This window comes from Sus scrofa, chromosome 14 (genome assembly GCF_054392235.1).
Source record: "Sus scrofa isolate SSC_HxYL_T2T_F1_AM1 chromosome 14, Sscrofa_HxYL_maternal_Yorkshire_Landrace_v2.0, whole genome shotgun sequence".
NCBI classification, from domain to species: domain Eukaryota; kingdom Metazoa; phylum Chordata; class Mammalia; order Artiodactyla; family Suidae; genus Sus; species Sus scrofa.
Window position 1 is genome coordinate 40486090 of NC_139396.1, and position 12453 is coordinate 40498542.

General features: G+C 37.4%; 1 protein-coding gene across 13 annotated transcripts in view; it reads right to left on the reverse strand.

Moving 5' to 3' along the window:
- Nucleotides 1-6755: 6755 nt before the first annotated feature.
- The window catches only part of LOC110256746 (uncharacterized), a 437041-nt gene continuing 431343 nt past the window's right edge, over nucleotides 6756-12453 (reverse strand). For 12 of the 13 annotated variants that reach the window (XR_014826580.1, XR_014826573.1, XR_014826578.1 and 9 more), the window contains one exon: nucleotides 6756-9904. Coding sequence is in view for 2 of the 13 variants with exons in the window: in XM_084994807.1 (XP_084850933.1) it covers nucleotides 9885-9904 (20 nt within the window). In the remaining 11 variants the exon portion in view is untranslated. The remainder of the gene's footprint in view (nucleotides 9905-12453) is intronic. The other variant, XR_014826581.1, reaches the window with a different exon arrangement.

The following is a 12453-nucleotide window of genomic DNA, read 5'->3' on the forward strand; positions in this document are numbered from 1 at the left end:
AATGGTGTTGGGAAAACTGGATAACCACATGCAAAAATGAAATTTGACCCCTATCTTACACTACTCACAAAAATTAACCCTAAATAGATCACAAACATTGAACTTGTAAACTGTAAAACTAGAAAAAAACGTAAGGAAGAGGATACTCAGCATTGGTTTTGGCAACAATTTTTGGATGTCACACCAAAAGCATAAAAGAAAAAAATCATTAAGTGGTATTACATCAAACTTAAAAGTTTCTGTATTGCAAAAGAAACCATCGACAAAATGAAAATGTAAACCTACATAATGAAAGAAAATATTTAGAAACTATGTATGAGATAAGGGTTTAATATCCAAAATACATAAAGAACTCATACAATTCAGTAACAACAAGAAATCCAATTAAAAAATGACAGAGAAACTAAATAGAAATTTTTCAGGAGGCTTCCCATTGCAAAAAGGTACATGAAAATTTGCACACTACCACTAATTATCAGGAGCAAGCAAATCAAAACCACAATAAGATATCTCACATCTGTAAGAAAGCATATCATCAAGAAGATAAAAGATAATAAGTGTTGGTGAGAATATGGAAGAAAAGGGGAACATTTGTTTTGTTTTGTTTTGTTTTTAGGGCCACACCTGTAGCATATTGAAGTTCCCAGTCTAGGGATTGAATCTGCGCTGCAGCTGCTGCCCTACACCACAGCCACAGCAATACCAGATCCAAGCCACATCTGCGACCTTTACCACAACTCATGGAAATGTTGGATCCTTAACCCACCAATGGAGGCCAGGGATCAAACCGGCATCTTCATAGATAATGTTTGGATTCTTAACCCACTGAGCCAGAACAGAAACTCTGGATCACCTGCATGTTGTTGGTGGAATCGTGAATCAGTTCAGCCACTATGGAAAACATGAAAGAGGTTCCTCAAAAAATTAAAAACATAACTGTCAGCAATAGAACCACCAATCCCACATCTGGAAATATATCCCCAACAAATTAAAATGGGATATTGAAGAGACATCTGCATCCCCATGTTCATTGCTGCACTGCTTATAATAGCCAAGACGTGGAAGCAACCTAAGTGTCCATCAACAGATGAATGGATAAAGAAGTTGTGAGATTATACACAGGCAAAATGTAATACTAATGAGCCATGAGAAAAAAGAAAACCCTGCCATTTGCTACAATATGGATGGAACTTGAGGTTATTATACTAAATGACTTAAGTCAGATAGGGAAATATAAATACTGTATAGTAGTCCTTATATGGGAATCTAAAAAGCACCAAACTCAAATAAACAGAGAATGGAATAGTGGTTACCAGCACCTGAGAGAGTGGGGGAACTGGAGAGATGTTTTTAAAGGTACAACTTTTGCAACTAGTAGTTAAGTGAGTTTTGGTAATCTTATATGGAGTTCAGTGATTACAGGCAACCTAATTGTATTATAAGTATTAAGCTTGCTAAACGAATAAATCTTAACTGTTTCAACCGCTAGAAGAATTGTTAACTGTTCCAACCGCTAGAAGAATTGGTAATTATGTGACATGAGAAAGGGGTTAGCTAATGCTACAATGGCAATCATACTGCAATATAAATTACCAAATCAATCTTGCACCCCCTATACACATGTTACATGTCAATTATATCTAATAAATGAGCATGTACATGTATGTGCATGCATACACATACACAAAGTTTCCTTTGTAGCAAGCAGGTACCACTCTTATAAACACCTTTATTACAAGTGCATGCATTAGAGTGGTATCTTAAAATAGTAATAAAGAGCAGCTAAGACTGGCCAGTTCCATTTCTGGAATAATAATTGGGGAAAATGTTCAATAGGCAGAGCTATTTCAAGGAACTTGTGCTTCAGGATACAATAACTATTAATAGTTTTAAATGCCAATAGAAACTATTCTGAAGGAAAGAGTAACTGTTAGTAAACATTTTCTGTATAGAATAAATTTGTTTTAGTTGGAAGAGTACTTTTCAGATAAATTATGGTTCATTGTTCTGATGCAAATACTAATTTAAACAATTTTTAGAAAATTTTCCTAAGAGCTGAGCCACTTTTAATGCCAACTTTCATCCTCATACAAATTAATATCATAAGATATAAATCCACAGAAAAGAGGATTTATAATGAAAAATGCAATAGCACTGTCACTCCACAGAAGTAACGAATTCTGTTATAATTGAGGTCATAGTGCTTCATTAATTCAAATTTAAAAGTAGTTGATGAGCAGGCACCATGAAATAAACTATATATAGCCAAGGCCATTGATGAATCTGTTCCATGAATTTTCCTCAATAATAGTGATTTAACCATAATGCATCTCTTCTTTAATTTCTCATATTGTCCAAACATATTATTTGGTATACTTTATCTCGAGTTTCCACCCTTAAAAGAAGTAATAAAGAGAAATTTCAGGAGTTCCTATCATGGTTCAGTGATCAAAGAACCTGACTAGTATCCATGAAGACGCAGGTTCCATCCCTGGCCTCGCTCAGTGGGTAAAGATCCGGCATTGCTATGGCATTAGGTCAGCAGCTACAGCTCTGACTTGAGCCCTAGCCTGTTAACCTCCATATGCTGAGGATGTGGCCATAAATAGACAAAAAAGGAGAGAGAGAGAGAGATTTCAACTAAATACTACAGAGTTAGGAGACCAGCAGGGAAAGCTTTCACGGCCTGTGACATACCCAGCTGAACTGGAGGGAGACACTGCTTTCCCATCAAGGACATAGCCCTGAAAACCGTGGTTCCTACTTACTATGGCCCTTCCAAATCCCTTTTTCTCCTTAAAAAAAGGCCTCTCCTTCCCATGTTGTATGGGGATTTGCAGGTGGCTATCCAGGTTCCTAGACTCCAATGTGCAATTCTCAGCTCATCCCAAGTAAATCCTTTTTTGCTGGTAAAATTTCTGGCCATCTATTTCTTTGAGGTCGGTGCCTCTAACAGGCATATGTTCAAATTATATCTGCCCAGTAAAACTGCTTGTACCTGAAGAGCAGGACTGTGAGAGGTCAGCAGGGTAAAACTGGGTGTGAATGGGAGGCAAGACCAGCAGCCACTATGCAAGTCCAGCTGCCTGTGTGGAGTGAACATCATGAGGTTCCTGACCAGTTTCTGTGTTCTCCAGGATTTCAAGGCATCTGGGAGCTATTCACCACCATTAGCTCAGCAGTCAGTTCACTTCCTGCTTACAAGAGTTTCTACTGTTAGCAGCAAAGAACTCTGTCTGCTAAGGTAGAAATAGTAAAAGAGCAAAAGTGCAGGCTTTCCAGTTTCAAGCCATTGAACCGCTGATTTAGGAGGTAAACTCCATGTATTGTTGTTCCTGAGGTTTGGGCCGTGAGGTTGTTCCGGAGGTTTGGGCCGTGAAGAGCTGGGGTAATTATAGGTTTATTCTATTCACAGTGTTCTTGAGTACAAACATCCATTGAGCATTCTCAAAAAAAAATCATGTTTTCACATCATAAATCACTATTTTTTGGGTGAAGATGCTGAACCGCTTAATAAAATATCAATTTATTTGAAGAACTACTCAATAGGAAATTTCAAACATTCTGCATTTTCTCACACAAGATATAGAAAAGGAAATACCCTTCATTGAAGTCTAATAAACTCTCATTTACCTTTCAAGAAATGCAGACTCAAAAAAGGAGTAAAACACTGCCAGAGAATTTTTTTTTTCATATGGACAGAGCCATTATAAGGTTATTTCAACCTAAAGTTTTAAAATTTCATGAAACCAAAGAAAACCTTCTGGATCAGCACAGGAAAATGCATTTCCAAATATCCACATGCAGTTACAAAAGGCTCACTGGGGGAGGGAGAGTGAACTGTGTAAGGCTTGTCACAGGGATCCAGACATAAATTCTCAACAGGATAGGTAAACCTATGACAGCCAGTTGACCATCACTCATACTACAAAGCCTCTCCTTAAAGCAACTGCAAAGAATTGCCCGGGTTCTTTCTAAATAATAACCCAGCCTTAATGAACAAACAAAATAACTAGAGGGAGGTAAGGGCAACACCAGTCAGGGTTGGAGAAGATCGAGAAAGACACAGAACTGGCTTGAAAAGGAAGAAAGATACAGGACAGCAGCATTTACCTGATTACAGTGCTTCTCCAGGATTTGCACAATAAAATACAGGCTTTAGAAGGGCTTAGGTTTAAAGACCCAAGCCACATTGCAGCCATTTATATGTTATTTGTCTCCATTCTGCCGTGTTTGTATACACTGTTTAAACTAACAGATTAGTACCTATTTACTTTTTATTTTACATATGCTTTTGGCATCCAAGGAACTTCTCAAGAAGGAAATCCCCTTGGATATTAATAAAGAGAGGTATCTCAAACAAAAGTGCTAAGCCAATTTCTCATCCACCCTGGGTAGATTAATTTGGTGACCATTTCCCCAGAGCACTGGGTGAGGCTTCTCCTATTTGGACACACTACTGTTATGTTCTGAAAATCCATTCTTACTTCCTTTAAAAACTGTGCTTATATTTATCACACCCATCTCATGGCTCTGTCCTTTAGTGATCCATAACATGAAACCAATTACATCCGCTTGGCTTATTGGAAAGAGAGTTCAGAGAACTTTCAAAACAAGGTTCAACTTTTCTGACTCATGACTTCATTGAGTTTTCGGATTTTTCTTTTTTTTAACTTTCTTTCACTTGTAATATTTTTTTGTCTATTGTCTTTTTAGGGCCACACCCATGGCATATGGAGGTTCCCAGGCTAGAGGTCAGTCGAATTGGAGCTGTAGCTGCCCAGCCTAAGCCACAGCCACAGCAACACAGGATCAGAGCTGCATCTGCGAATGACATCAAGCTCAAGGCAACACCAGATCCCTAACCCCACTGAGTAAAGCCAGGAATCGAACCTGCATCCTCATGGATGCTAGTCAGATTCGTTTCTGCTGAGCCACATTGGGAACTCCCACTTGTAATATTAATATCAATAAAGGATGGATTCATGACTTTAAACTCTATCATTTGGACTTGTAGGGTAAACTCTTAATATGTTGTCTATATTGAAGCATCCTAAGTAATGCAGAGATCAAAGAAATAATGTTTAAAATTAGTCACTGAAGTTTCATTTCTAGCAATCTAAGTTTAATTTCATGAAAATAGCAACATGTGTGGGATAAAATTATAAAAAGCATGAAAGTTTGCATGAGAAGGTAATGTGGTGAGAAAGTCAGGACAGGGAAGAAGTTAAGACAGAGATTCAGAGAGAGAAGTACCTGAGGTGGCCATAGCCCTTCTTAGCATTTTCCAAAACCCAGTTAACTTCAAAATCAAATTACTGACATCCCCCCTGTCAGGACTCAGGAACAGAAAAAGTAAACACAAACTCATCACCCCCTCTAAGAGAGTCTAATACGAGGGTAACAGTCTTGGTAATATGATGACTTATCACTAAATCTGCATCCCCAAAATTTACAATTAATTGTCTCCAGCTGTCTTCATGCTCAGTGGAAGGGGGGGTGATTTCTCTCAAGAATGTGAAACCATAGCATCCAACACATGGGTTTTCAGCCTAATTCATATTGTCTGAATTGCCTAAAAAGTTTAATAATTATATTCCAGATGTTTCTGGATTGGTAATGTAACCAATTCTTAAATGAATCCACTTTCATCTCAGTTTTCAGAGCATTTCCACAGATAAAGTTCCAAGGAAACGATGTTCCTTATTTCCAAAAATGATGAAATATAAAGGTGTGATGGTAAATTTTACATGTCAACTTGACAGGACCATAGGATGCCCAGATATTTGGTCAAACTTACGCTCCTGTGTCTGGGAGGATGTTTCTTAGATGAACATTAGAGTGAAAATCTGCTAAACTCAGTTCTCTCAGTGTGGGTGGGCCTCTTCCTATCAGCTAAAGGACTGAAGAGAACAAAAAGGCTGAACCTCCCACCAGTAAGGAGGATTCCTCCTACCTGAGTGTTTGGTCTAGGACTCTGGTCTTTTCCTGCCTCCAGACTGGACCTGAAACTTCAGTCTCCTTGGGTCCCAAGCCTGACAGCTTTCAGACTGGATCTTACACTACTGGCTCAGAATGAGCGTTCTCATCAATTACCAAGTCTCTAACTCACCAACTGAAGATTATTAAATCAAACAAAAATGGAAACCAGACTTGAAATTCCCTGAGCAGATACACCTGTTTAGTCTTACGGGCAAAACTTAATTTAGCTTATTCTGCAAATTAAGTGAAACTTAACTTGGGCCACTTTTTGTTAATTTTGCTGAAAAGCATAAACAAAACTTAAGCTGGTCTCAAAAATTAAAGTGAGATTACCACTCTTGACAAATTTCTCACCACTAGAAAAAGTCTAATGTTATAACTTAACACTGTGGAGAATAAACAGCTATTGCCTTTGCAGTAAATGAACTGCTTTATATCAAAATGCCTCTGAACCTCATTCTTTAGTCAGTTTATGTGTTCTCAGGTCATGAATTCATTTTTCTGCACAATAAACTTTTAATAATTACTATTTCAGTGATCCATTGGTTTTATTTCTATGATTTCTTAAATCTTGACAAGATCCTGGAACTTCTCATCCTCTATACTCACATGAGCTAATTCCTTAAAATCTCTGACTCAATAGACAGATGGATAGACAGACATATCCTACTAGGTGTGCGTCTGATGTAAGAGGGAAATCCTACAATATCAGTGAAAGCCAAAGGAAACCACAAAGAGAAAATGTAGACCCACAAAAACTTTAGATAGCATCATTAGACACATAAAATTTTTATTGTTTCAAAACATCAGTTTTGAAAATGCGTCAACAGCAAGCAAATTGGAAAGACTATAACAAAACCATACTTCCAGCAATTAAAATGTATAAATGAATGTAAAATCCTGACGTGTGTTAAAAAAATGTCATAGACATGAAGAAAAAATTATACATTGAAATATAAAACTGAAGAACTCATCATGACTTCAGCAGAGAGAGCAAAGAACATAAGAAAATTAATTTAAGAGACATGAAAGGTAGAATAAAAATGTTTAACATATGCTCATTTCAAAACTCCTAATGTGAGGATAGAGAAAAATGTGGCTGAGTAAACATTTTAAAAAGGAACAGCTAAGTTTTATAAATGGTGAAGGACTCCAAGAAACATATTTAAGAAGCCTGACAAATCTGAACTAGGGTAAATAAAAGCTTCATGTAGACATATTGTGGTGAAATCACAGAACAGCTTCTACTAACACCAGTTCTTACAAGTAGCCTGAGAGAAAACACTGCTTTCAAAAGAGTGACAACGGAGTTAACAGCCTGCTTCTCTAAAAGACCAAAAGCTGATCTCTCCTGGTAATGCTGAGTGAAAAATAACAGTAGTAACTACCAATCATGAATTCGATATCCAGCAGAATTATGTTAACATAATGTAAGCAACATAGCAAAAAAAAATTCAAAATAGGATTTAAAAAATCCATCAATTCTAAACAAAGATGAATGTAAAAGAAACATGGTAAAGATGGGATGAAAACAAAATATAAACTAATAGGATTAAATCAGTATCTATTAGTAATTAAAATAAAAATAAGAGGACAAAACTCTCAATTTCTAGTTCCACATGTAAGGAGCTTGTCCCCAAGACAAGGACAAATGCTAAACAGATTGTAGAGCCAACAACTCTCTAACCCATGGGAAAGGGATTCCACAGGGACAGCCACTGCCCCTAAACCAGAGAGGCAGACAAGGGTGGCGGGGGGGTGGGGGAGAGTCAAGACTGACCTGAGCAGAAACGAGTGCCAGGAAGGAAAATGGGAACAGTCCTTGACAAAGTGCTGCACCTTCATGTGGATGAGCCTGAGAAACAAAAAACCCAGGAGACTCAGGCATAGAAGGACCCCTACAGCAATTTCAGACTTAACTGGCAGGATCTCCACAAGGTTCTCATGGTAAATACTGGAGGGAAGTTCCCTCTAACTCTGGCCATGAGGGCAGGAGGAGAGAAGCCACTTTAACACCCACCAGAGCACTCCTGTGCTTAACAAGACCACCCCTCAGGTGAAAGGAGTTAGCTAGAACTTAACCAGACTGGGGCATTGATGAGGCTCTGATAAGCATAACTGACCTGAGGAAAGGGAAAAGCCCAAGGCCAACCACCTCTAGATATCCTGTTCCAACTAAAGGGAAGGAAAAAAAAAACAAAAAACAAACCTGAGAAGATTTTGTGAAGCTCCCATCAGAGGCACAGGCTCACTGACATACCTAATCACAGGAACACAGGACACTCTCCTCTCCCAAACCTTCCCATTGGTTCACTAAGGGCCTTATTTACAACACTTCCTTATACCCAGGATAGTATGCCCGGCTATCAAGAAGAAATCATAAGCCATAACAAAAGGAAAAAAAAAAAAACCCACATTGGAAAGAAAGGAAACTAGCATCAGAACCAGACTTGGCAGGGATGTTGAAGTCAGGCTGGGAAATTACAACAACTATGATTAGTATACTAAGGACTCTAGTAAATAAAGTAGACAGCAAACAGGAACATATGGATGGTGTAAGCAGAGATGGAATCCCAAGAACCAAAAAGAAATGCTGGAAATTAAAACACTGTGACAGAATGACTAATGCCTTTAATGGGCTTATTAACACACTGGACACAGATGAAGGAAAAATCTCTGACCTTGAGAATGCGTTATTAAAGACTTCAAAAAAACAAAAACCAAAGAAAACAAAGATTTTTAAAAATGGAACACAATATCCAGGAATGTGAGAGAACTGCAAAAAAGGTGTGACACACACATAAGACACAATAATAACTGAGAACTTCCCCCAATTAATGTCAGATACCAAATCACAATTCGGGAAGTTCAGAGAACATCAAGTAGGATAAACAATCAAAAAACTAACCTAGGCTATCATTTTCAGATTATTAAAAATCGAAGATAAAGAAAAAATCCTGAAGGAAGCCAGAGGAAAGCATGCAACTTCTCAGAAACCATGCAAATGAGAAGAATGGAGTGCAAGGTTTAAATTACTGATAAAAAAAATAACACAGAATAATAATGTATTTTTCAAAATAAACCTTCAAAAGTGAAGAGGAAATAAAGTCTTTCCAGGACATCAACCTTGCCAGAAATGTTAGTCGTTCTTTTTTTTTTCCATTTTTTTTATTACTCAAATGAATTTATCACATCTGTAGTTGTATAATGATCAAAACAATCTGATTTCACAGGATTTCCATCCCACAGCCCAAGCACATCCCCCCACTCCCCAAACTGTCTCCTCCGGAGACCATAAGTTTTTCAATGTCTGTGAGTCAGCATCTGTTCTGCAAAGAAGTTCCGTCTGCCCTTTTTTCAGATTCCACATGTCAGTGAAAGCATTTGATGTTGGTGTCTCATTGTATGGCTGACTTCACTTAGCACGATAGTTTCTAGGTCCATCCATGTTACTAAAAATGCTGGTATTTCCTTCTTTTTGATGGCTGAATAATATTCCATTGTGTATATGTACCACATCTTCTGGATCCACTCTTCTGTCGATGGACATTTAGGTTGTTTCCATGTCTTGGCTCTTGAATAGAGTGCTGCAATGAACATTGGAGTACATGTGTCTTTGCGAGTCGTGGTTTTCTCTGGATAGATGCCCAGGAGTGGGATTGCTGGATCAAATGGTAGTTCTATGTTTAGTTTTCTGAGGCATCTCCATACTGCTTTCCACAGTGGTTGCACCAGTTTACAATCCCACCAAAAGTGTACTAGGGTTCCTTTTTCTTCACACCCTCTCCAACACTTATTGTTTGTAGACTTTTGGATGATGGTCATTCTGGCTGGTGTAAGATGGTACCTCAGAGTGGTTTTGATTTGCATCTCTCTAATAATGACTGATGTTGAACATCTTTTCATGTGTTTCTTGGAAAACCTAGAAGAAATGGACAAATTCTTAGAAACGTACAATCTTTCAAGACTAAACCAAGATGAAATAGAAAAGGTGAATGAACCAATCACAAGAACTGAAATTGAAACTGTGATTAAAAAACTTCCAACACACAAAAATCAAGGACCAGATGGCTTCACAGGCAAATTCTATCAAACATTTAGAGAAGAGCTAACACCTCTCCTTCTGAAACTACTTCAAAATATGCAGAAGAAGGGATACTCCCAAACTCATTCCATGAGGCCACCGTCACCCTGGTACCAAAACCAGACAAAGACTCCACAAAAAAAGAAAACTAAGGCCAATTTCACTGATGAACATTGATGCAAAAATCCTCAACAAAATACTAGCAAACCGCATCCAACAATACATTAAAAGGATTGTACATCATGATCAAGTGGGGTTTATCCCAGGGATGCAAGGGTTCTTCAATATCTGCAAATCCATCAGTGTGATACACATTAACAAACTGAAAAATAAAAACCATATGATCCTCTCAATAGACGCGGAAAAAGCCTTTGACAAAATCCAACACCCATTTCTGATAAAAACCCTTCAGAAAGTGGGCATAACGGCAACCTACCTCAACATGATAAAGGCCATATGCGACAAACCCACAGCGAACATCATTCTCAATGGTGAAAAGCTGAAAGAAACCCCGCTGAGATCAGGAACAAGACAAGGATGTCCACTCTTGCCACTACTCTTCAACATAGTTCTGGAAGTCCTAGCCACAGCAATCAGAGAAGTAAAAGAAATCAAAGGAATCCAAATTGGAAAGGAAGAAGTAAAACTATCGCTATTAGCAGATGACATGATACTCTACCTAGAGAATCCTAAAGACGCTACCAGAAAACTGTTAGAGCTCATCCATGAATTTGGCAAAGTCACAGGATACAAAATCAATACACAGAAATCAACAGCGTTTCTATTTACTTACAATGAAAAAGCAGAAATGGAAATTAGGGAAGCAATCCTGTTTACCATCACATCCAAAAGAATAAAATACCTAGGAGTAAACCTACCTAAAGAGACAAAAGACCTGTACTCTGAAAACCACAAGCCACTGATGAAAGAAATCAAAGATGACACAAATAGATGGAAAGATACACCATGCTCGTGGATTGGAAGAGTTAATATTATCAAAATGACTATACTACCTAAGGCAATGTACAGATTCAATGCAATCCCTATCAAATTACCAAGGACATTTTTCACAGAATTTTAAAAAAATATTTTAAAGTTTGTTGGGAAGCACAAAAGACCCAGAATAGCCAAAGACATCCTGAAAAAGAAAAATGGAGCTGGAGGAATCAGGCTCCCGGACTTCAGACTATACTCCAAAGCAACAGTCGTCAAAACTACATGGTACTGGCACAAAGACAGAAATATAGATCAGTGGAACAGGATAGAAAGCCCAGAATTCAACCCACGCACCTACAGCCAACTCATCTATGACAAAGGAGGCAAGAATATGCAATGGAGAAAGGACAGCTTGTTCAATAAGTGGTGCTGGGAAAACTGGACAGCCACATGGAAAAGAATTAAATTTGAATACTCCCTAACACCATACACAAAAATAAACTCCAAATGGATTAAAGACCTAGATATAAGACCAGACACTATCAAACTCCTAAAGGAAAACATAGGCCAAACACTCTCTGACATAAACAACAGCAACATCTTCTCAGATCCACCTATCAGAGTATTGACAATAAAAAGAAAAATAAACAAATGGGATCTAATCAAACTTCAAAGTTTCTGCACAGCAAAGGAAACCCTAAACAACACAAAAAGCTAACCCACAGAATGGGAGAAAATCTTTGCCAGTGAATCGACTGACAAGGGATTAATCTCCAAAATTTATAAACAACTTCTGCAGCTCTATACCAAAAAAACAAACAAGCCTATCAAAAATGGGCAGAAGATCTAAACAGACAATTCTCCAAAGAAGACATAAAGAAATGTTAGTCGTTCTTTAGGGAGAAGAAAAATTATCTATCTATCTATCTATCATCCTAATAATATAAGGTAGAAACTCAACTCTACATAAAGAAATATATTTGAAAAAGGAATAAAAGAATGTGTAAATACTTCCATTTTTTTCTTCATTGATCTAACAGAAAAAGTTTTTCAAAATAATAGCAGCAGTGTATGTGATTGTATATGCATATATATATGCTTTTATATAAGTGAAATTAACAACATCAATGATTCAAGAAACAGAAAGAAAGAATTAAGATTATTATTATTACTTTACCAGGATTATTTTGTTATTATAAAGTCTTCACACTACCTGTGAAGTGATGTTGTCTTGTTTGGAAGTGGAATTGAATAACTTGTAAACACTAGGAGAACCACTAAGAAACATAAATAATAAACAAAAATCAAAAGAAGTATAACTGATATGCTAGGAAAGGAGAGAATATAGAATCATAGAAAATGCTCAAATAATAGCACAAATGGCAGAAAAAGAGTGGAACAAAAATTAATAAAGAACAAGAGCAATAAATAGAAAACAACAATATTGTACA